Below are 26,332 nucleotides of genomic sequence, written 5' to 3' on the forward strand. Positions count from 1 at the left end.
CTCAGTATTTGGTATGATCTTGCCTGTGGAAATTACTGGTATGAGAAATATGCATTACCTTTTCTAAACACTTGTGAAGCTACAGCAAAACATTTGCAACTCAGCTCATAAACGTACCATTCATGGGTTTTGATATCTTTTCTCTTTGTCTTTACTTACATATTTTGAGCAATACATCTTTACTTTGTGTAGTATCATTTTAACAAGATGCCCTTCCCTGTACTTCATGGGCTGAAATAACGGAAAGAAGCAGAAATGACATTAGTATTAGCTCCAGACATGCCAGTAAGAACATAATGGGCCAAACTGTTTTCATCTTGTGTGAACAAATTACTCCCTGAGTCCTGATGAAGTCAAGTCTGAACCAAAATCTTTTCTTTATCTACATCAAAAACATATGCCTTACTTTAAGTGGAAGAACATGCACAACAAGAACAATACAAGTTTTAAATGGGACTAGCAGAAAAAGTTAATTAATTTCTATCTGCTATCTTTCATAGGCTTATTAGGAGAGGGCAAGAAAGTAGAAGTAGGGGAGTGTAAGGCTCTCTGAATTACTACTCCCCTCTCTGCAGCTGCCCTCTACACTTTGCAGGCCTTAAGCTGATGTTTTAGTAGAGTGTAACAGTTTAGAAATTATCAAGAAAGAATATTGTAGTTATGCACGGAAACTATGTCTATGGAGGTATCTTAATAGTACTTGCTACCATACAGAGGCAGACACAGATGGAGTGCCTGTGCATGAATTAATGAGCATAGGATGTGTCAGAAGGAATTTTAGATAATCGTTTTTACAAAAATGATGTGACATATATATTTTAGACAATGCAATATATGTGTTTTTAAGAGTGCCGGAAGACACTGGAAAAAAGCCCCTTCCTTTATAACTTGTATTTGGAAAACTAATAATCTTTCTTCTTTATTAGTTTCAACCTTTCTTATAAAGGCTTCTCTTCTGACATATTTAGTGAAAATACAATATTGTTTCTGTGTGACAGTATCTCCTGCATATTTGTTTTGCTTGTAAGAAATCAAATGTTTGCTCTTACTAATTCTGAAAACATTAATTTTTCTTCCTTATTTTTCTTGAAACTATGACATTACGATTTGTAACAAGCACTATGTCATGCAGCACTGAAAAACTCCATGTGACTTTACTCACAGTTACTCAAGGTATATGTGCTATCTTTCATCATAGCACTCATATACAGCAGATTACCTGAGCATTGTAAACAGGGTACAGGTCAAAGAATAATCAAATCAGTTTGGAATAACTCTGTTAATGTTAAAAAGAGTCATCTTCTTATTTAAAGAATGTATTTCTAATATGATGATAACTATTACTAAGCAAACTATTCTAAAAGAGGTATTGACAGTACGCCTTGACTCTAGACAGGTCATTCAGCTGGAAGTCACACAAGTATGGTCTATATGACAAGAAGCAGAAGTTAATCCAACATACTTTTATCACCTGGGATTAAGGTGGTTTCCTCATCTGCTATACACCTCTCAAAATCAGTGTAATAAAAAAAGTCTAAGTAGGAAAGATTTCTTTTTTCCTCTCAGACAAAAGGACTATTCATGATATCCATTGACTTTGATGCATACTGACAAATGAAAGACCCAGTTTTCTCAAAGGCATGCAGGCAAAAAGTACCTGCAGTGCAATCCCTTTTTCTTGTATGTATATTTATCATTTTGCTGCATGTACAGTGAGGGCCTCTAAGTAGCCCAGTGCATGATCACCAGTTTAATATGACTATTTACATGTTTAGAAAATCAGAGCCAGAATGTACTTTGTCCATTTGAATAAACAGGTTCAGTTGTTCAGTTTTGTAAAAGCAGCATCCTGCAGGAATTAGTTTCTTAGGACATCATAGGTCTTTACGAAAGTGCACAAGATTTTACTGTGTCTGAAACTAATCAATTATAACGCTTGTGTCCCACAGGATGGGTTGACACCCCTCCACTGTGGAGCAAGAAGTGGCCATGAACAGGTTGTAGAAATGCTGCTGGATCGTGGTGCCCCTATTCTTTCCAAAACCAAGGTAACTGGTACTGTTTTCTGCTGGGATAATCCTTGTACTTTTTTTTTTTATGTAATTCTACATGTCTTATATATTTCAGGGTTTGACAATAACTTTGCTATTTCATAGCTATTTAAAGTAACTGTGTGGGAGATCTCCAAAGTGAATGCCGTATGTAGTGCACGTCTGCATATGTAAAATGTGTTAAATTGAGATACACAAGAAAAGGTTTCTGTGCCAACCAAAAAGGCATGTGTGGTAACCCTACCCCTCAGAATTTCAGTAGTTGAAAATCTCTGTATCTATCCTGGAATAAATACATGGTGATTACAATATATCTTCATCTTGCACCAAATTACCCTAAGGCCAGAGTAGAGATAAGAGATAAAAATAGAGCAATGTCTCTTTGCAGAGACAGCTCATATTTCCTTAGGACTTAGCCTGATTACCAATTTCTCCACTTTCTGTCTCTCTACAGTTTATCATGCAGAATTCTTCACAGGAATTTCAAATCACCTGTGCCAGAGTGCACAGGTTGCTTTGAACCCAAGGGTTGGCATTAAAGCACTCACTTGCCAGAACTCTTCTGGTGGTGGTCTCTGCTGTGCCATTATTGCTGATTTTAAATCTGAGTGCAGCAGCCTGCTTTGTAGCACCACTACAATCCATGACTCTCCCATTCAGGGTTGACGTTTGGGTTGTGCGGTTTGTTGAGGTTCTTTCCCAAGATAACCTTCCACTAAGTGTTTTCTCTCAGTCTGTAAGCAATGTATTTCCAAAAACATTTCTTGTTTCCTTCTATTATTTCTTTTCTCTCTTCTGTCATCATGTCTTATTCTGTCCCAGTGCCTTCTATATTCTGCTTTTCTCCTCCCTCTTCTTTGTTTTTTTTTTGTTTTTTTTCCTCTTACTGGAATATTTTTAGCATTTGTTTTGGGGAGGTTGGCACCAGCTTTCCTCTGCTCAGTGAGTCATTGGCAAGTGCTGTCATGGGTAATCTGACAGACAGGATCCACCCATCCCTTTGCATGTGGAATTTCCATGGACTCCCACAGCCCTGACTTGCAAACTTCATGAGCAGGGGGCGACAGCAAGGGGCTGTCTAGGAGCCCCTTGGGGCGCATCTCCACACCACTGCCACTCTCAGAGCCTTGCCCTCATACTCCAGGGAGTAAGACTCTTCCACACTCTCTGGTAGCTCAATTAATTGCTTAAAGGAAAAAAAAAAAAAAAAAGTAAACCCCATTGCTTTGGTTTCCACTATCATAAATGTGAACGTCTCCTAAGGAACTGCATTTCTTTGTCTCGTGGATTTCATATTGTCAGGTATCATCCCTAAACTTAACCTGCTGTTCAAGCCCTGTGGGTCTTGAATTTGTTCCTCTTCCTGAGGAGATTCACACAGCCTGGCCCAGAGTTCACTAGCCAAAATCAGGCAGATGAGAACATGGGAGGATAGTGGGTTTGAAATAGCCCAAGGCTGAAAGACACACTTTGGACATTGACCTGCAGAGGCTTATATAAACACCTTCAGCAAACTGGGAACCTCCTCTCTGAAAGAGGGAAAACTATGTTATGTGTTAAAAAGTGAACAGAAGAAAGTGCAGAGCTTCCTGAGTTTCCCTCTGATGTGTTAATTCTACCATTTTCAGAAGGTAAGCTAAGAAGTAGCAGTACCTCTGAATGACATAAATGAATCCATTCAGTTGGCACTAAACTACAGTGCTGTCCACTGCAAAAATAAATGGCTCCATTCTCTTCAAATTAAGTCATATATTATTGGAAATAGGGCACATCTTTGAAAGAATTTGAACTTCACAAAGTTCTCTCATGTTATATAAAACTCTTTCAGAAGAATAACCAGGCTGCAGTTCGATAGCTATTTCCTGCTAGAGATTGTTTAGTGTAGTGCTGACCCTTTTTTGCACTGGAATAACCTTATATTTATTTTCAAGGGAGGCAATGACCTAATGGATTATCTAGGGTTTTCTACAAGCAAAAGGAAAACCGAGTTCTAACCCTGAGTATGCGAATGATTTTCTGTGTGAGAAATGACATCTCTGTGTATCAATGTCCATCTTTTTTAATTACTGTTTTTCCAGGCTTGTTTGTCTCTTTTCCTTTTTTTTTTTTCTTTTTTTTTTTTTTTTTCCTCCCCAGAGTTAATGGCACTTTCCCTTATTAAAGTCCTTTGGCAGAGCTACAAAATAAGCTATGTATCACCGATAATTTTATGTTTGCCCAGTCAGGCATTTGATACTCTATTTCATCTCTGTGGTCCTCTTCTCTTCTCTCTTTTTTTTTTTTTTTTTTACGGTATCATGTGACTGTCAACATCTTTGATTAATCTTGAACTTCTTCACCTTTCAATATTTTCTTGGCAATCTTCATAAAAACAGTAATATAACAGTATTTATATAGTGGCTCCATCCTGAAGTACCAAACACACTTCTTATGGTCCTTGGTGGATTGTCTCTCACAACATGGATATGGGACAGGAGAACATTGTTATATGTAATATTTTTATGTTAAAAGTCAGAAGACAAAGGCATTGAAATATTAACTGACCTGTGTAAGATTGCAGAGTATCTTCTACTGTAACTGAATTAAGGGCAAGCCTGGTTTAGGTCATAACAACAGACAATATTCCAATAATGTTTTGTCTTCATCAACTTCTTTAGTATCCAGTCTTGTCTCTTGCTCTTTTGTGTAAAGTGTGGCTAGTTGCTCCACTTTTCTCATCCATGACAAATTTTAGTCAAGCATCTTGCTGATTTTCCCGAACTGATGTGTGGCTGCTCTGCTTCTTCCCTACTTTTCCATCAATGTCAGCCTCTTTTGTACAAGTCTCTCCTGTAAAGGAGTCCCATGTCATCTTCACAATTTCCTACTCCATTAAAAAGTGTGGTTTATTGGCTGTTATTGTGAAGCATGACACTTTTCACCTGAAGGATCTTTCTTATAAAAATGGAACAGAACAGTGTATAACGTTTCATGATTTTTTACTATCACCTAAAAAGCATCATCAGTTATAAACTGTTATCGGGAGGGCTTGGTGACTCAGGGGAATTAATCTTTTTTTAGTCTACTGTTTAACTACACTAGAAGACAGTGAAAACATTTAAAATGCATTGCTAGTAAGAAGCTTCTATGCAGATAATTGCTGTAGTAGCCTTTGGGAATGGGAGAGAGGCTTATCCAAGCCAACATAAATCACAAGTGAGATGCCCGTGAGATAATCTTACTTGAAAGATATAATTGTGTCCACAAATGTCTGCTTCTCAGCACTGAATATAAACTGCTTTCAAATTCTGACAGTATTAGCCTGTTTACTTTCACCGTCCTTCTTCCATGTCACTTTTTAAAATTATTTCACTGTGTATTTCCACCTTTATTTTGAATGTTTGTCATTACTGTTATGATAGGGGAGGGAGAAGAAAGAAATCATCTGTTTCAGAAAGCCTGAGATCTCAGCTGGTTTTACATTGTTACTTTGCCTTTGCTAACTGCGGTCACATGAGGGCACTACATCTGTGAGCAAGAGTTTCAGTTTCTTTATGATGGCAAACATAGTGTACTGTGAGTCATTTATAGATGATATACTATTGTGTGTTACCAGAAAAACTCCTGCACTTGAATCTAATTTTGGCATTAGAGGGACCAAGTAAGGAAAAAAAAAAAAACAACAAACAAATGGAAGAAGGTATGTTGAGGTTTATCTAAGGAGCTCATGTACCTCTGCTAACAAGACCTCTTTCATTCTGGCATATTTTTTAATCTTTTGTCATGAAATAGAATCAGTCCTTTAAAGTTCTGAGAATTATTTCTCTCATGTTTTTACTCTGGAAATGTAATATATGTTGCCACCTTGTTGATCAACCATTGTAAGCAGTGCAAGAAACAATTCTTGGTACAGGTTTTGTTCTTAAACATGAATCTCTCAGATGTTTCCCTGATGAAACAGAGCTTTACTATTGCCACTGGTAGGTCACATCATGGGGGTCTCATGCAGATTTCTTTAGCCCGGTTGCACTTGAAATTTTTGCTGTTGTACCAACGTTGGCTGGGAAGAATGGTCTCCACAGGGGTGTAATGTGGTGTAAGGCATGTGTACAACCCAAATTCAGGAAAACACTAGTGGAGGGATGAGGGAAGGTTGTAGTGATTACTGAGTGATGCTCTAACCTGCTCTCTCATGCTTTGTATATGCAGACTACATTAGAGTGCTGAGTTTAATGCAGCTTTTAAAACCAGCAAATTTCCTGGCTAGGGTATTAACAGTCACAAAGTGCTATTCTTCACATAACTCATCTAAGTAGAGCAACTTACCTGAGCCATGCTGGCTGATATAAGCTATGTTTAGAGCATTGCAGGTATGGTATGACTTTTTTTTTTTTTTTTTTGGAGAGCTGCCTACAAACTCTAACCAGACAAGGTCCAAATTCCACGTGGCTTTTGCCAGGGTAAGAACCCTCGTTGTTACACTGAACATGTTAAGTTTATTTTGGGTGCTCTCTAGGCTTGTAAAATTCTTCATACAACAAATGCTCTAAGAACAAAGTGGAGGAGTTTAATTTCTCTGACCATCCTGTAACTCATCAGTCTCGGGTCTTTTTGTTGGCAGAATGGTTTGTCTCCGTTGCACATGGCAACACAAGGAGATCATCTAAACTGTGTTCAGCTTCTGATTCAGCACAACGTGCCTGTAGATGATGTCACTAATGACTATCTGACTGCGCTGCATGTTGCCGCCCACTGTGGCCACTACAAAGTTGCCAAGGTTCTCTTGGACAAGAAAGCTAATCCTAATGCCAAAGCACTGGTGAGTACACAGCGGGTTATTATTCACAGCTAAACATTCTTCCAAAGTTGTAGTGAGACTTATTTGAGAGTTATTTTCTGCCTGCTGTTGGTTGACAGTGAGGATATGTTGTATTGCTACAGCCCAAGAGAGGATGCTCGAGGTTCAAAGTGTTGATAATGTATCATGCATTCAGAGCAGACCTTTGCTTATGGACAGTCAACAGTGATTTATGAATTTCTAGTGTAACTAGAGCACTTTTGCCTGCTGGTGGCTTGTTATGATTCTGAATAAATGAAGCAGCTGCAGACGTAACTGCTGTAGGTTTTGGTATGGAGAGAATTCTCATTTTCTAAATGTTTGTAAAGAGAAAAAAATCAGCAATGTTTAAAACTGAGAGAATTTTTATTAGCTCTCAAAGATGTGAAACAGTAAAAAGTAGGAATGAGTTACATAATGAATATTTGGGGTATTTTATAATTATGTCAATGGAGTCATATGCCTTTCTACTTTAAAAACTTCAGCAATGAAATCTGTTAGTGCCATTAAACTGCATACAAACTGAATGCATTAATGCATTTTGTTCAAAATTATACTTGCAATTCATTGTTTTTAAAATGTCTTTTTGATTTGTTCTGCAATAACTGTTCCAAACAAATTTACATTCTGACATTAATTGGGTTCACTGTTGGTTTCACAGCCTGATGGTACTAACTCATTCAATTCCTCAAATATTATGTGAGCTCCTGAAACCATCACAAGCCAGGTGGAATTGACTCCCTTGAAAACAGCACAGGCTCCATAATTCCTTCTCTCAGCCCCTCTGTTTTTTGTGTCAGATCAACCTGTCTTCAGGTGTCTTTGGTCAAGGTATTACGATATAAGGGTTTTGTGCAATGTAACCAGCAAGTAGGGACACTTGTAGGCCTGTAATATTTATTTTTGCCTTCTGAAATAAGCAAATCATCATCAGGTTTAGCTTGTCAGAGTTGTTGGCAGTGGCCTGTCATTGGTCTGGTAACCTAGCCACAAATTTCCTTTTCCCCTAAATCTTTTGGTGTTTCCTTTTATTCTGTCCTGACCCACTCAGGATGATTAAGTAGAAGGAGCCTGAGTGCAGTATTTGGAGCTCTAGCTCACTCTTCCCTGAAACACATCCGAGCTTACCCTGGACGTTGTCCACTGCTCACACTTAACTGGAACAGACAATTGCACTGACCTCATGTTACAAAAGCATATGATAGTCTTTACTATATGGCAGGTAAAAAAGCTAATTTTGATCAGATTTGAGGGACCAGTTCTGTCAGCTGTTTTCAGAATTGTCTTGCAAAGGGTTTTTTGATGAATATACGGAACGGCATCAGCATTCAGTGCTCTAATGTTACCGTACCAGTTGCAGGTGCTCTGGACAGCTTATTTGCCTGTTTTACTTGTTTTCCGTTATATCATCTCACACTAAATAAGATGGTAGTTTTAAATGTTCACTCTGCTGCACACACAATTTTTTTTAAAGAAGGGGGCAAAATAATTGTAATTACAGTAAACTGGCAGGTAATGAATGAAAAAAAAAAAGTGGTAAGATTAGTTTAGAAGAAGATCCAAATGCCAGAGCTTGTAAAGGTAAAGTGTTTTTTTTACCAGCAGTTCTGAAAAGTCAAAAGAAAACCAACCCACCCCAACCCCCAACCCTCAAAAAACTCCAACAAAAAACACCACCCGGTTAACAGTGAATATGCTAAGCAAAAAATGAAGCTTTGATAGTTTTAGGTGAACTGAGAATTTTTAAAAAGCAATTATTTATTGGAATGGGCAATATATTTCATAATTAAAACTGGCTATATGAAATACATCTTTTTCTTTTTAGAAGTTTTTTCTCTCTTTTACATGAAAACTTCAGTGCAGCCAAAACAAATGTGGGAGGTGTTTTGTTAAAACAGAGGAATGTTTTATGTGAATTCCATACCCAATTCTACTTTTTAATGACATACACAGTATCAAAAAGTATGTTCTTTCTCGTTTACAGAATGGTTTCACACCTCTTCACATTGCCTGCAAGAAGAACAGAATAAAAGTAATGGAACTTCTTCTGAAGCACGGTGCATCAATTCAAGCTGTGACTGAGGTAAGAAGTGGTCTTTTCATATTTGTCTTTGGTTTTCCTATAAAATTCATTGTAACTGTATTGATTAATATTTGAATATTTCTGAAAGAGCATGTAGCAATCAAGTCAACAATTATTTTCAACTAGGTATTACCAAATAATAAAATAAATACCAATAATAAAACTGAATAATAAAGTCAGTTGCCCTAATGGATCACAACACCCAAACAATTGTTATACTTTGGGAATACAGTAGGAGTAACAAGTGAAACGTAACAGATTAAAATTTTTAAAAAGATCTATCATTTCTGCCAACCTTTGCCTGTAATTTAATGCACTGAAGATGAAATTCACCCTGTTACGGAGATCAAGGTGAAGACTGCTTCACTCAAGTCCTATTTTGAAAGGTGGTTTAATTCAGACCTTGTTTTGGCTTTCCACACAGAAGTTATGTTCACCCACCATCACAAGTCATCACAAATCAGCTCGACAGAAATCAATATGCTATTACTTCAGTCAGCATGAAATAGTCTACACCCAGTTATTGGCACAATTTGGACATTAATTAAGTACCTATGGAAAATTTGGGTTGTCTATGTGTATGTATATTCTACTAAGTTAGGAGGAAAGGTCACATATAGGAATGTGTGACCACTGTGGAAGAAGCCAGTTTAGAAAATGATAAACAATTCCATTGAGTAAACAAGGTAGAACTGGGAGCAGTTCACCTCCCCAAAATGGACTTTCATTTGATGCATGGGTTTTTGTTCCAACTATTCAGTAGCAAACCATACAGCTCCCTTCCTGGCTTTTTTGAGAGAGATCAGAGCCTGCCCTTGCTACAGCTCACGTATCTCCAGACTAGTTGTTAAAAACCATGGGGGTTGTAGATGCAGCTTTCAGAGTCTAATGTGAAGTCATGCTAGCAAATGAGTGAGAAGCACAAAGAGAACCTTAACAGAGGAGATGTGATGCCTGTCCTCTATATTAATCAGTCAATGTGGAAGTAGAAAAACTATTTATTCAATTTTATCCCTCTTAAATGCAAAGAATTGAGAGAATGAAAGCAACAGCAACACTTAACTACACTGTCTCGTGTGAGTGAACCAGGTTAACAGTCTGATCTGTACCCTCTGAATTGCTTTTTCAAGTAAAAACTTTCCAAAAGCAAGAGCTCTTCCTTTATTTCCTGTTGCTGCCTCCCCAGGATCTCACATGATCTCAAACCACATTTAACTGCATTTGTTGAGATTCATCATGGTACTTTACTGCAGGGCTCTACCTTCCTGCTTGCTTCTTTCAGTGGCTGTGTATATGCTAACAACCTTTCAAGGCAGAATTAGGAGTTGGTACTCAGCACCCATACATAAGCTGCTATTTCTCTAGGCGGAAAGAAAGTTTATATCTGGCCATCGAAACAAATTGGCCGGAAAGCTTCAGAGTATTCCTCCACAAAGAAATCTGAGAGCAAACGAGTGTTGGTTGCTAGATATGAATAAACAATGCAAATGCAACAAGAGGTAACTACTAAATGTCACAAATAGTCATTGTTGCATATAAACTCTTTATTAAAGGTAATGCTTATTACCTTTTTCTGTGGTAAACTCTGGTTTCCAGGTAGATTCCATACTTCCATTTGTAGATACTGCACCCTTTTTTTCAGCTGCAGGCTTGAATCTCTGCAGTATGAGTTCGCGTTTATGGTCAAAGATGACACACATTTGTTGTATTTCCTGCAGTCTGTTATTTTAAAAGCATTTACTAAATTATGTGAAAGAGAGAAAAGAAGTAACATACTCCAGCAGTTATTCTGCCTTCCTGCTCATGTTTGCTGTTCTGAATGAGAAAGGAACAGAAGTGCGTTGTCCTTAACTCTACCCTCCTGTTTACATCTATGAGGAATCTGCCTAAATCAGGGGATTTCCAGAGATCCACCGATCTTTCTCCTTTTCTTGGTGGCAAAACCTCCTTCTGCAGCCTCTGGCTGACTGTTGGTACAGCTGTGCAGAAGCAGCTCTGAAAAAGCTTCAGGGTACTTCTACATGGAAAAATATTAACTATTGATTGAATTTCTAAAGCTAAATCCTTGAGGTCATCCCCTGCTAAATGGCTGCTCCCTTTTTTCCTCTCTCCCTCTCTTTCCCTCCAGCTGGTCTTTTATGTCTTGTATAAGGGCAGTGGTGCAGATTTGTGATGGCGCCACAAGGTGCTGAGGGAAAGGGGAATTCTCTTTAGCCCATGTTATTTGTGTCTGTGCCTCTATAGCTGGATGCCACAGTTTTGAATTCCCTTTCTCCTGGAGAAACAGTGGGGATGGAGCTCACCACTAAGCTCAATAGACCATTTGTTCATCCACAAGCAACTGGATTTGGTGGGGACAATGGACATTGCATCTTTTTTGTGTTAGCTGAATGTTCCAGAAAGTCTTATCTTTGTACTGGGAATGCTTCTATCCTTTTTCTTTTTTTTTTCCTCGTCCAAGATGATATTTAGCAAAAACTTAAGGAAGAAATCTTGCTTAGCTATAGTTGATTTTAGTTGATGAAGAATTACTGAATTCCTAGAATGTGTTTATGTTTGCTCATGAATCGTACTCATAGGTGTTTCTAATTCTGTGTGCCCTTTAGTTTAAACATGTGTATATGTTTTTGAGAAGACGAGATCTTCTCAGAAAAGCAAGCACTTGGGCTTACATACTTTAGAATAACTTACATTTTCCCCATGGCATTCTTGTAAAGGAGTGTGGAGGTAGGAATTTAAGTTTGATTTTGGTTTGGTTTTCAGTCGGGCCTAACTCCAATCCATGTTGCTGCCTTCATGGGACATGTAAATATTGTATCGCAGCTAATGCATCATGGAGCATCACCCAACACTACCAATGTGGTGAGTAACAGGTTTGCTTTCAGCATGGCAGAACTTTGAATACATTATAATATCTGGGAGCAGCACTGTTGTGAAGTGCCTAATTCTGGTGTTCACCATCCACCTCCATAGCCATCGTGGCTCCTACTGGAGTCATGGGAAAGTGCAACCTGTTGACTCCTGCTTGGGAGATGCTTGACAGGTTGAGGAAACCTCAGAAGAGTCTGACCTTATGCAGACTCTATTCTTTTTATTTTCTGAAGTAAAGAGTGAGAACACGCTGTAGCTTCTCATATGTAATTTTTGAGATGTGTACTTGACTGTTGAGCACTGTTTTCCCCAGACCCCAGGGGCCTACCATTTAAGGAAAGTTCTGCTGTTATCAACAGATTGCAGCAGATTGTTAGGACATATTGCCTGTGTCCATACAGCCGTACAAGTGTGCTTTTCTACTGGATGTGTACTGTGTGCCCCAAGGCTCCCAGGGCATGTGTAAAAATTGAAGTCATTGTTAGATGGATATTTGAAAGTTGGGAAATGGGGGGAAAGTAGAAGCTCGTTGTTACTTTTTAACAGTTTGGCCTCAAAATCTCCCTTTTGCATTCCATACACAGGTGCAGTTAGAAGACAATCTTTTATTCAAGTCTTCATCTGCTAATTCTATTAGATTATACAAAAATGCAACACCATTTGTAAATTAGCAGGGGTTATATTGATGTCTGAAAATGTAGAAAGCAGTTTCCCTCCTGAATTTATTCTGATTTCCTTGGATTTGTCTTTAATTAAGTCCATGAAGCCTTAGATTAATGTACTCAGGAATTATTTTTTTTTCCTCTTGTTCAGTCATCTCAGTGCTTGTCAGATAACAAATGATAGTAGGGGCACAGGGCATAGCAGGAGGAAAGCCAAATATATGTGTATCTGAATATACAAAATTTGAAATAAATTGTTTGACTAAATTAGGCTCTATTTAAATGGATGTTATTTTTAACACTGTTCGTAAAATGCTAGTGAAAACAAAAATTGCACTGTCTCTTTTCAGCAAAAGACTGGTGACAAAGGCACTATTGTGTTGGGAATCTGACCCTGAAATAAACTGCTTTGTAGCATACAGCTAAGAGGTCAATTATTGACTTAATCTCCCATCTTGCTCACAGACAACTACTACAAAATATTCTAGGGGAGATTATTCTGAACTGGGTTGCCAGTATTTTTGTATTTATGAAACATGTTTGGGTTTATTTTTCCTGCAGTGTGTTTTTAATGATATGTTGTTTTTACTGCTGCATGCTAGAGAGGAGAAACGGCGCTGCACATGGCTGCCAGAGCGGGCCAAACAGAAGTCGTTCGATACCTGGTACAAAATGGAGCCCAGGTGGAGGCTAAAGCTAAGGTAAGGTGATGGTCGAGGTATAATAACCCTAGATTATCTATATTTAACAAAGCAAGGAATCACATTTATCTTGCATGTGTCTTTCGGGAAGAGAAAAGGAGATGAAGCCAAGGGCCTTGGTGTAATGACCACTGATACTTTGTTACGTACCCTTTTACTGTAGTCCCCAGTGATCTGTATGTAAGAGAGAAGGCAGGAGATGTCAACTTAATACCACGCCCCTTTTTTTGTCAGCTTTTAATATAAACTATTATGCGTTTGAAGAGTTTTCTTTTGGGGTGGGAAACAAGGAGGGGGAGGAATGCCTCAAAGCTGCTTTTATTTCTGCAAAACTGTAAACCCTAGGCTGCTGGTGTTTCCAGTCATCTCCCTAAAGTATCAGCCTGTATGCATTCAAAAATAATTGTACTTCTAATGAACACCTCCTAAAGTAAGGAGGCACAGTAAGGGGATATAGCTTAGGGCTGGAAAGAAGGAATGGACCCTATAGAAACAACTGCAATTGAGGGAGATAAGGGGGAAGGAAAAAGAAATGGTCAAGAGCCACTGAAGAAACATACAAAATTATGGAAATAAAAGAGTTCCAGGAAACAGACAGGGGAATGACATAAATGGGTGCGATAAATAGCAGTCTTAATAGGTAAAACCAGGAAAACTTTTTTTTTCAAATAGTCATTAAATGAATACAATTTCAAAGAAATTTATTTTTCATTCTGGAATTACCATCTGTGAATTGGTTCACAAATAAAGTGACTAGTAAGAATATCTACTTATAAGGAACTCTTGACTAAATATTTATAGCAGATACACTTCATATCTGCAAGCAGTCTGACAATAGAAGTGAATCATGTGGTCTATAAGTCTCCAAAGACAGCCTTGAAAGTGAACAGCTCATGCTCAGAAGCACAGTCATGCAAATATTTTCTAAGTGATTTCATGCAATGAATTAATTTGTGCAAACTGCCATTGCCTGTGATCAATTTGTTATCATAAATAACAACTAAATACAAGTAATAGATTATACACCAGTGCTAACATCAGCCGTGAGAAATTTGTGGGAAATGGGCATAAACTGGAAACATTTAAGAACCACAAAGGCTCTTCACTAGTCAGAGGAGAATTTCCCTGCTGAGGAGCAGCATTCACATCCTGATGCGCTCTCATCCTAAATCCCAAAGGTGTAAAATCACTATTGTAGGATGGGCATGGGCAGAAGTCTCCCTGGCAGAGAACGTCCCAGAACTACTCTGCTGCAGGACGTGGGGTAGCAGTGCTCAAAAGGTAGGAAATTCAGCAGGGAAAAGTGGGGAGAGACAGATGTTTGAATAGGTTTGTGAGGAATACGAAAAAAATAAAGTCACAGGCTTTGTTGCCCATACTGTTGCGATACTGTACTTAATTCAAAGTTTGTACAACTGAGAATGTGGAGGACAAAAATATAAAACCAAATAATGAATAAGGAAGAAATTATCTATTAGACACTCAGAACAAGGTCACAGACAACCACAATATTTTCACAGAAGGAAAATAAATAAACAATGAGACTCATGACAAGGCAACCCGTATACTTAAAACCATTAGGATTATTGTGTTCCGAATGAGCAGTGAGAAAATGACAGTGAATTTCAACACCACGCTTTATCTTCAGTTACATCCACTGTAAAGTTATCTGCAAAATACCAAACAAATCATTGACCAGTAAAAAAGCACAGAATGTGATACTTAATGCAAGGTACTAGGCAATAATATGCTAAGCACCTCAGGTCATCCCAAACAACTGATTGAGTTGTTAAATGTTGCTGGGAATCACAAAAGAGATCAAGATGTGAGGAACAGAGCTATGCATTTGCTGCATTTTAAGAAAGGTCTCAAATTCAACAGGAAACTCAATGCACCTTAGTGGCAAAGCAAAGTGAGGCAAAACTAGAAGAAGAAAATTGATCAGTTTATTTACTGTTATGGATTATGTACCTGTCTAGAATATTTTGTGATGCATCAACAAAGCACAAGATACCTTTATTATATGACAAAGGGGAAGCCAGCATGAAATATTCACTAGGTAAGACCTCAGTAGAATTAATGCTCTTCTGCAATTTTGAAAAGCGATAGAATCTGAGCAAATATTTTCTGTCAAAACATGAGCCTTAGTTTGTTTCCTGTGTTGTTTCCTTTATGTTTAGGATGACCAAACACCACTGCACATTTCTGCTCGACTGGGAAAAGCAGATATAGTACAGCAGCTGCTACAGCAAGGAGCATCTCCAAATGCAGCTACAACATCTGGCTATACACCCCTGCATCTTTCTGCTCGAGAAGGACATGAAGATGTAGCTTCTGTTCTTTTGGATCATGGTGCATCTTTATCTATCATTACCAAGGTAAGGGAGTTGCAAAAGTGATCGCGTCAACAGTAAAATATACCTGTAGCAAGTGCTACTTGTAAATTAATTGCTGCGAGAGTCATATATGCATACAAATAATGTAAGAATAAACTACATTTTGTAAAAAGAGTACAAAGCTTCATGCTTTTACCTCAGAGCCTGATGTATAACATATCCCAGTGATCAGACATGCCTTTTCTTGGAATGAAAGGAATGCAGGGCAGAAATTCCTGATGGGAGTTGATAAGCTGTTACACAGCCTTGTCCTTGGGTCTTTGGTGGTGTGAAGAAAGGAACTGGCTCTTCCCTTTTTACAGTTTTAATGTAGACAGGGCTTTTCCTTGCAAGGGAGGGCCTCCAGACCTGCCAGGGCAGTCGGGAATCTGCAGACTTGCTGTCTGTACTCAGGACTATGTAAGGGCATGGATGCAAACAGCAGTATCCTTGTAGATCAGAGACAAACCTTACACTGAAAAAGAGTGCACGAGGCTGCTATATAACTGCTTTCTCTTACAGAAAGGATTTACTCCTCTACATGTGGCAGCAAAATATGGGAAAATTGAGGTAGCCAACCTTCTGCTTCAGAAGAATGCATCTCCTGATGCTTCTGGAAAGGTAGGATGGAAGAAGCCACTGCCACTTGCACAGCAAATATCTAAATGCACATAATATTCTAATAATATCCTTCTACCTACTTACCATCACACTAGTATCCACAGCCTGGGTTTAACTAGAAGGGGTTTCATGTAATATTCCAGTCCCTGTTGGGGCTGCCAAGAGCCAGCAAACTCTTGACACAAGTGACTTTTATTGTCATTAATTGACAACAAAATTACGTCCTCTCTGTACCCAGCCGGGGGAATGGAGACAAACCTTCCCGCCCAGACTATTTACAGTCCTTATCAGAGTATTAAGGCAGCTGGCTCTGCTCCCCTAGGTGTCATGACAGGGGGGAAAGCCCAGAAGGACCTCAAGCTTTTTAAACTAGCCCAGCTTGGATTTTTACAGATCCAAGGGACAGTTTACTTATCCACTGCAGTAAAAGAAAAACATTGCCGAGGGTGTGACCTCAGGGTCAAAATTCCTTACCTGCTCTGTCCTGGGGGCAGCACAGATATGTGTTTCTCTGCTCATCTTCCCTGGGAAAAGTGAAAAGAGCTTTCACAACTCAGTAAGGATTTTCAAATCTCTGTTTTATTTTTTATTCTAAAGTTATCAAAGACTCTGGATACATGAATGAATAACCAATGTGTTTTTTCACCTTATCTACTCCGATTTTCCAAACTCTTAAGTTTTCCCTGCAGAAAGTCTGTAACAGCACTTGTTTGTTCTGCATGTGTTTTTAGAGCGGTTTAACTCCACTGCATGTAGCTGCACACTACGATAATCAAAAAGTGGCACTCCTACTGTTGGACCAGGGAGCTTCACCTCACGCATCTGCCAAGGTACAAGTACTGGCCACTCTGGGGGAACAATATGTAGGATTTTTGTATCACTTTATATTTCCTGTCTGGTGCTTTCTAGGCTGTATGTGCTTGCAATTACAGGGGGCTCAGTGACCTTGTTTATTAATGTCTCACAACCACATAAAGCTGTCAGAATAATTCTGCAGGTGAATAAAATAGCAGTAAAAAAGCAAATATAAATATAGAAACATTTAAAATGTCTAGTTTCAATAAAGTTCAGTCTTGGCAAATACTGAGCCTTGCTTTCACTTGTCCAGTCTCCTTAGTACCTTGTCCAAGCCAGCGAACTTTCTATCATTGCATCTTAACATCTGTGCAGGGCAAGCTTGGAGTTAATGCTTTGCTACACAAGGGTGGTTCTCCTGTGTTGTGCCACAGGATTACTTCTGATGTGTGATATGTTCTCAGTACAACATATGTGATTATTAATGTGCTTCACAATACTTCTACCACAGTGTAAATGGACTGGTGAGAAAATAAAACAACTAGTCACAGCCCTGCTTTGATTGCAATTACAGTAGGCAAGACAACACTAGTGTAAGATTTCAGGGGATGTGAAAGAATCAATATTTAAATGTATTCTAGTTCTGAGTAGAAGAAAGAATTTAGAGAAGCTTAAAGTGTCTATATCTTTTGTGGATCCTAGTTTTAAGTGTGAATCAATAACCGATAGTTGGACAACAACAGTAAGTAAAACAAGGTAGAATCATATGTAGGTTCAAGTGGGCTAAGTGCAGTGTAAATATCTCATCTGAAACAACCCAGATACATTCCTAAAATCACTGCAAAAAACATTCTGGAAAACGGAGAGCTAGTGGAAAAGCCAGTATCATAGATAGACAGACAACTCTCCTTGATTGCCTTCCTCTCACACATGACTGAATACAGCCATAACACTACAGGCCTTCTGCATGGCTGAAGAAGAGGATAGAGTCTGTCATACATGGTAGGTCCCAGAATTTGTGGTGCAAAAGAGAGGAAAGTTAAATAAACATGGATAGCCAGCAGCAACGGCACAGTTTAAAATCAATAATGTCGATAGTGGCAATCTGCCAGAGCAGTGCCTCAGGAGGTGAACTGGAGTGATCTCTGATCTTTTACTATTGCAACACAGCACTCTTAAATGCCACCGTGGGGAAGAAAGGGCCTCCTGAAGAGGATGAGAAGACACTGACTCAGTTTTCACTGAAAGAAACTGCCAGTGGAAGCTGTGCATCCTGTAGAGGCAGGGATTGCAGCAGCCACTGCCAAGGGCTTGGGAAGTCCAAACCAAGGTGGAAGCGCTATAGACTGTGGTATAATATTACGCAAACTCACGTGTCAGGTCACCTTAGCTTCCCCATCTGTAACAGAACAGTTTTGCTGCTGCCACTTCAGGCCTTCAAGTGCCAGCTGTAAGTCTTCCTAAAAGAAAGCATTTGTTAGTATTCTGCAGCAAGTGAGCCACAGCAACACTGAGTAAAAGCATCAATACTAAATAAAATTAACGGCAGCATATTTGTGGCTTGAGGCACCCACGATGCAGTCATTTGAAAGTTGATGTTGGTAACAGCAGATGATTTCCCATTTCTTTTGTAAATGTAGTCTAATAAATAAATGTGGTATGTCATATCTCATCATTGGCTCCACAGTTAGTTTTTTCTGTGACACTCCTGTCTTTAACGCTGATCTTAAGAGTGGCTCCTTAGCCTGGCCAGGCAGCATTTGCCTTGAAGAGTGGTCAGTGAAAGAGTATGGGAAATAGCCATGTCCAGCGCTGTGGTACAATCAGTTATTCTGATGAACCATTCTCTTTTTGATAGGCAAAAATTAGGCTTGTGCCTAATTTTAATTTGGCATCCACTTCACAATATTTCTCTTGCTCTCCCTCCCACCCCCAAAGCCTCAGTTTTTCTCTATCGCTTCATCTTTAACCATTTTTCCCTTTTTACCTCTTCCCTCCACCCAGAATAACACAATACCTGTCCTTCCAAACTTCTCCATTCCCTTCTGCGTCTATGCATAGTGGCAGAGCACAGCCCATACGAGGAGAAGATGCAGACTGAGACTGAACGGAATTTCAGCTTTTATTTTTCAGCTTTCTTTTTGCCTTCTCTTGGCAACCTGCTGCTTTCCATTCCACTGAAAGAAACGTATGCCCATTTCTGAGAAAAAGGCTTGAAAAATGCACTTGTTATTTTACAAAATATACATGAGCTCCATTTAAAATACACAGAGTTTAGCATATATGCAAGATTTATCATGTAGTATTTAGGATTTAGTAGGTGCTTATGTGGCAATGCTGTTTTACATGTCAGTATCGTGCAGGAAGTCTAAGGGAGAGGATTGTGTTTGTTTTTGCTGAAGCATTTTATCTTCAAAGTGAAAATTCAGTGGCTCTATACTTCCCTTATTAATTGTGGCACTGTGTTTCCTGGGTATCATTTTGAAGTCTCTTAGTATCTAAGGTCTGAACTGAATCTGAATTGAATTTTGAAGGTTACAGAACCTTTTCCACATGGAGTTAGTGCTGTGCATCTCTCACAGATTACTGTTAAAGCTCTCTTGTAATCATTTGTGTGCCCCTGTTTATTCTTTGCTCCTACCTGCATCAGTTGTGACCTGCTTTCCTGTATAGTCCAGCCCTGCTGCCCCGTGGGGCGCAGGGAGGAGCCAAGCCAGGTGAATGCTTTGTGCCTTAAGGTAGATTTTATTGGGCTGTGTAATCTGACATGCACGTGGTACTTATGATACCGTACAAAATGGCTTATGCAGCTAGGGTCTTGTCCCCCCCGACCTTCTTAGTTAGTCACGTGCGTACATGTGCACATTTGCCATTTGCTTTACAATGAGGTTTAATACGTTTTTGAAAGACAAAGTTCTTGATTAAACAGGTTTTGCAATCTGTACCAAAAGCTGGTCATACCTTAGTCAGTGTTTTGGTATTTGTGTGCTAATCAGTTATTCTTTATATCTATTTATCTATTTTCTGCCAAATCTATTCTTTTTTAGAATTATAAAATTTTATCATGCAACAGATACTGCATTTTTATTTTTAGTAGTGGGCTCACTGGGTAGCCATATTGGAAGGAATAAAAAAATAAAGAATGCAAGACTGTAAAGTTATATGCTTTAATTTTCCCTTGATCTGAACAAAACCAGCCTGTCAGTAAGGCTAGGGTAAATGCTGCAGGAAAGGCCATATTTCATGTACATAATGCTTTCATTCACATTGGGAAATGGGAAAGAAACCAAACAATAACAGCTGTTCTGAGTTACGAACACACATCCTGCTCTTCTGTTTGTTAAAGATTTTATATACATTTAAGGAAAAGTAGCAAATGTCTGTGAAATGAAACTCAAATTGCTATTGCTATAGGTTGTGCTCTTCTGAATAGATATTTTTTTCCCAAATTTGAAAGTTTCTTTCAGAATCCTCCTCTTTGTAGCAGTACTTTCAAAACCAGACTGCGTAAAGCTCTGATACATTCATTTGTACAACTAGTTAATATTGTATTTGACTGTGTTTGTCAGAATTTTTAGAACTGATTACTTAGCTTTCATAGAGTTGGGTAGGTACAGGAAAGTAATTTATCCCATTGTTTAATGAGTAGCTTGCAATGAAGTGCTTTCTGTTGACAGAATGGCTATACGCCACTGCACATAGCTGCCAAGAAAAACCAGATGGACATAGCAACTACACTGCTGGAATATGGTGCTGATGCCAATGCTGTAACCAGACAGGGTATTGCCCCTGTACATCTTGCCTCTCAGGACGGCCACGTGGACATGGTGTCATTGCTTCTTACTAGAAATGCTAATGTAAATCTCAGCAACAAGGTAAGTGTTCCCCCTGGTTGGTGCTAAGGCAATAAACAAACATGGTGATGAGAAGGATAGGGGCCTGCAGTTAAATGTTGTCAGCTGTGATGCTGCACGCTTTGAAAACCACTGCAGGTGTTTGAATACACATCATCATTTGTTCTAGCAAAGAAAGCAGCATGCAGCATGCCATGTCACTCTGAATGAACTGTATTTCATAGCACTCAAGTTTAATGATAGCACATGCTGCAGAGGAGCTTATTAATCCATCTCCTTTCTTTCCACGTTATGCTAGCCTGCCAAAACATGTCCAGAGAGAAAATGTCTTCCTCCCCGCAGCAGTTAGTGTGGTTGGTGCATGTCATATATGAGCCTCTAGATAGATGCCTGCCCACTAAGCAATGGTAACAACAAACTAGTTAAGGGAAGCTGATTTTTTTTATGGGATAATAACAGCAAGGTTGTCTGAGATTTTGTTCATTAATATAAGTGATTCTTCCTCCCCAGGGGGTGTTCCTTAGAGCACAGTGACTTTGGTGTAATTTCTCCTGAGGGCAGGAAAGGGAAGTTGGTAGATTTTAGTTTCTATATATATGAATTTATAGGCTATTAATTCTGCTCTATAGTAATGTTTCTAGGAAATGTGCAGCCTTAATTCTTTAAATGGCCCACTAGACATCAGAGGTGTTGTAAAGTGCAGTTTCAGTATGGATTTATATGGCTAAAGTAGAAAGGCAAGAGAAAAGTTTTTCATGGAAAATATTTCTTATTCTCAGCAGGTAGAAAGACTCAGTGTCCTCTGAGGCTGTGGGTGATACTGCACATGGCTGCTGTGTTTTCTTGTTTCTAACTTTATAGTTTGATTATTTTGGGGCCCTCCTTCAGGAAGCTTCTCTTGCAGATGCTGATCTTTTTCCCCAGTCTCAATCAAGTGTGTGGGCTTATGCAGTGCAGGATGTACTTTGTATCCCCACAGAGCGATTTGCCATGTACACATTCTGCATCACATTGGCTATCATGGTTTTGCTGCTGAGGCTAATACAGAGAGCATGATCGCAGCTGCTTGGCATTTTGATTCAGTGCCACCAGAGTTTAATTACCTGCAACATCCTTCAATCTGTTACTGTTCAGTTGTAATCTCTAGTTTCTTGTTATACTGATAACACCATCTTTTGAAAATAGTTCCCCCTGTACTCAGTTAGGGATGCATGTTTCCTCTGAGCTCAGCACATACATTTGAAGCCAGATATTTAAAGCACACTAACTTTTGCGTTTTGCAATGTGAATAAAAAGAACATTTGTCTTCTTCAGGATCCACAGAATGGTTGGGAGCTGAATACTCAGAGCCCCAGTGTGGGCACTGAGCACTTATTAAATCTTTTTAGAAGGTTTGGCCCATAATATCCAGGCTCCATTAGGTAAATTACAGTTGTGTCATGGTTTAACCCCAGCCAGCAACTAGGCACTACGCAGCTGCTCACTCACTTCCCCCCCACCCAGTGGGATGGGGGAGAGAATCGGGGAAAACAAAAAAGTAAAACTTGCGGGTTGAGATAAGAACAGTTTAATACAACAGAAAGGAAGACACTAATAATGATAATAATAACAATAATATATAATGACAGTAATAATAAAAGGATTGGAATATACAAAACAAGTGATGCACAATGCAATTGCTCACCACCCGCCGACCAATGCCCAGTTAGTTCCCAAGCAGCAATCCCCCCCTCCCCCAGGCCAACTCCCCCCAGCTTATATACTGGGCATGAAGTCACATGGCATGGAATACCCCTTTGGCCAGTTTGGGTCAGCTGCCCTGGCTGTGTCCCCTCCCAACTTCTTGTGCCCCTCCAGCCTTCTTGCTGGCTGGGCATGAGAAGCTGAAAAATCCTTGACTTAATCTAAACACTACTTGGCGACAACTGAAAACATCAGCATGTTATCAACATTCTTCTCACACTAAATCCAAAACATAACACTATACCAGCTACTAGAAAGAAAATTAATCTATCCCAGATGAAACCAGGACAAATTGGTTACTGTTATGTATTTGTGTAACATGACCCACCTAAGCTGCATTGTCATCAGGATTGCATGTTAGAGTGCAGTACAGTGGGACACAGAATAACTGCCTTTGGTAGCAAGTGCACTGTGGACATGGGTTTGGGTTCGGGTTCAAGGGTAGGACACCGAGAAAGTTTTTCTGTCTGATGTGCCACCTGCTGCCTCCCACCCTTCTGTCACTGGTACTAAAGGCAGTAGGAACAGGAGGAGAGGAAAAGAACTCTAATTTGCAAGTAAATGATATTCTTTCCCATTCCTAACAACATCCCCTCAGCAGATTCTCTCTTCTACCCCTTTTATCTGAAGTATTTCATGTGAGAGAAAGTTGCATAGCTTTCTGAGGTTTTAAGGATTTTAGATCTCAAGTTTCAGATAAGAAAAATAATGAGCTATCCAAAAAGTAAGAGTGTCAGTACATGTCATCGAGCAAGTCTGTATACTCCCTGGGCAGAGAGAAATGGACCTGATCTCAGAGAAATGTAGTTTTATCTTTTCTGTTTGTGTTTGAAAATGATCAAGTAGAGGAGTAAAAGGTAAGGATAAATCTGAGTGAATGTTACTTCTAGAAAACTTGTAGAAGTATAAATAATAATTCAGTATTTCTTTTAAAATCTTACTCATTTTAAGGAATTGAATTAATCAGGAGGTAAAAAAATACTATGTGACTTTTTCTTAAAGTGCTATAATTTGCTATCCCACATTTAACATTGCATGAAAAAATGTTACTTGTATAAAAAACATTATCTTCCTGGCTTTCAACTTGTGCTTCTTGCAAATCAACAAATGTTATTAGGAGCACATTACACAGTGAAAGTGGAATTTATATTTTTTTTAAATTCAGTAGGATGTTTTGAGTCTTACTGATACCTGAATTTGCATTTTAGTATTCACGTGCTGCCTCTGAAGATTGTTACTTGTTGCTTCTAATTTACAGAGTGGACTGACGCCACTCCACCTGGCTGCTCAGGAGGATAGGGTCAATGTAGCAGAGGTTCTTGTTAACCAAGGAGCTGCTGTTGATGCACAGACGAAGGTACGAACACCACTGTCGATATGTATTATTTCCTTTCAAGGAGGCATGAGCCTGTAGATTGGACTAGTAATCAATTTCAGGGTGAAACTGAAATAATAGCAGAGAAATATTCCTTGTAATAAATTATTATAGAATATATTCTAAAAACTGAGGATGTGTAAACTTGCATGTTTAGTGTTATGCTCGGTCTTTGAGCAGTAAGCTTATTTCTTGCCAAATATTTAGATCATTATAGATTTAGATAGTATCCTACTATTGTGTTTCACTGAAGATAAGTGTGATTGATCTGGTTTTTATGTAAGGAAACTTTCAGAAAAGCTCGAGCTCTCTCTACATAGTCATATAGTCTTTTACCATATGCATACTCTCATCTGCTTTTGGTATTTTTTTATGTTGCACATACTTTTCATTCAGCTGACAGTAGAAACAAAACACAGGAGAACTGTTACTTAAAACATCTGTATTTACAGCAAGAGAAACAATGTAAATGCAATGTAGGCATTCCTGGCTATTAAGCCATTAATACTTTTTCCCATGACTTATGAGACTTACTTTATGAAATGAAGTAGTCTCCCTTCCCTGAGCTAATACTAAATAGCCATCCATAGACATGATTCTGCAAATAAAACCATTGTTCATTTGTAAAGATTACCCCCTACTCCTACAGCTTGACTCAGCCCTCATGACTGGATGCCTCTTTCTAAGCCACTTTGTTTTGCAAAGCATAGTGAGGCGAGCTATTTCACCATATGGGTTCATTCTAGGGAACTGACCTTTTCTGTTGTCCCCAGTTCAGACTAGACCATTGTTCTCCTGATGGTAAACATTAACCTGTTAGGTTGTCAGTAAATATTGCTCTACTCTACCTTCAGAAATAATGTGAGAGAGGAAACATTTAACACTTGAGGACAAATTTGAAATTCTTTATCACTGTTATCTAATATGAAATGCATATATGTGATGGTGGTCCATTTCAAATTTACTTGCCTAAAAATAGTTTTGCCTAAAGTAAATATTTGGACTCCTAAATAAGAGACCTGGCTTTCCAACATGCTTGGGGATGGCTTTTGAGACCCCAAGTGATGATGCCTCCCACTTCACAGTATTGGTTTTAAGAGCAATGTTGTGAGTAAATTCTGAGAGCCTGTGTACAAATGGTTTCATGCTCCCTAATGGTGTATATGGTGCTCAGAATTTAATGATGATGATCTCAGTGTTGATTACACTTACAGTTCTTCATGCATTGTCTAGACCTCTGAGTCATTCCTTTGGCTGGGTAAGAAATCAGTTGTGATCAAATACTTGGACTGTAGCTGATCAAATCAGCTAAACGAACCAAGTCTCACAATCTGACCTGCACCCTTTGTGCAGAGTAGCAGCTTTCACAATTCTCTGCTAGGTGTGTGCCACAAATTGGGTGCTGTGCTCACACACCCAGAAATGTCCAGGTGTGTCAGACTGTCCAGCAATATTATCATTCTGTCATCACACTGACATCTCAGAAAGGGCTGAATCCATCATCACCTCTGGCTGCAGCTCAAATGATTATAATCCATGGTAGAGGGAAAAGTCATATGTGATTTTTCTACTGTGTAATTCCAGCTGTGTCAGCTGCTGATTTCAATGACATTATTCTGACATGAAACTGCAATAGTTCTGCTGAAATCCCAGGAGCTTCTCCAGCTTTATACTTTTGTAACATATCCTCAGCCTATATTTTACAGATGAATCCGTCTGGGTTCTTATCACCTGCTAAATCATGCAGCAGCAGATGAGATCGGCCCTGGTTCATTCTTTGCACTATTTTCTCAGATGTTTGTGGTTGCCTTTCTGGAGGTAGTTCCTACCTGGTTTTGGTTTCTATAGCAAGACGTTGCAGAACCTATTCTTTTAACTTGGTCAGAGCTGAATCGCCTTCTAGCCTGTACAACTTGTCTGTGAGTGTTTGCCTTTCTCCCACTCTTCTCTGTCCCACAAATAGTAAGTAGTCTAAGGAGACATTTAAGTTGACAGGTGCAGGCAGTCACGTGTTCCCTTTTGGCTGCTCTCCTGTGTCCAAGTAGGATCCAGTTCTGGACTAGCGGCCTTTTAGTCACATTAGCATGGTGGAAACATCTGAGATACTGTCACAGCTGAGAGGCAGGACATGTTTTTTGGGTCTTGGGGCCAGCCTGGCACAGTTGCACAAGCTCTGTACTGAACTTTAAGCCTAGCAGGGTGGCAATGTGGTGGAGCAGACATATGACTCTCTAGAGACACACAGAAAAGGGCCTTCAGTTTATCATTCAGAGATCTCCTCTGGGTGGAGCTGAATTTCTTAACTGCATCTCTGAAAATTGAACTAGTCAGTAGGTAAAACCATGCACTAGTTCATGAGAATATGAACTAGACTGAATAAAAATA

General features: G+C 39.1%; 1 protein-coding gene across 1 annotated transcript in view; it reads left to right on the forward strand.

Moving 5' to 3' along the window:
- The window catches only part of ANK3 (ankyrin 3), a 212,148-nt gene that overhangs the window by 90,582 nt on the left and 95,234 nt on the right, over positions 1–26,332 (forward strand). Inside the window, exons 9-18 of the mRNA XM_075025511.1 lie at positions 1,950–2,048; positions 6,652–6,849; positions 8,852–8,950; positions 11,714–11,812; positions 13,086–13,184; positions 15,365–15,562; positions 16,082–16,180; positions 16,912–17,010; positions 20,653–20,850; positions 23,831–23,929. Of these exons, the coding sequence (XP_074881612.1) occupies positions 1,950–2,048; positions 6,652–6,849; positions 8,852–8,950; positions 11,714–11,812; positions 13,086–13,184; positions 15,365–15,562; positions 16,082–16,180; positions 16,912–17,010; positions 20,653–20,850; positions 23,831–23,929 (1,287 nt within the window). The remainder of the gene's footprint in view (positions 1–1,949; positions 2,049–6,651; positions 6,850–8,851; positions 8,951–11,713; positions 11,813–13,085; positions 13,185–15,364; positions 15,563–16,081; positions 16,181–16,911; positions 17,011–20,652; positions 20,851–23,830; positions 23,930–26,332) is intronic.

The sequence above is a fragment of the Buteo buteo genome, chromosome 4 (genome assembly GCF_964188355.1).
Source record: "Buteo buteo chromosome 4, bButBut1.hap1.1, whole genome shotgun sequence".
Taxonomy (NCBI): domain Eukaryota; kingdom Metazoa; phylum Chordata; class Aves; order Accipitriformes; family Accipitridae; genus Buteo; species Buteo buteo.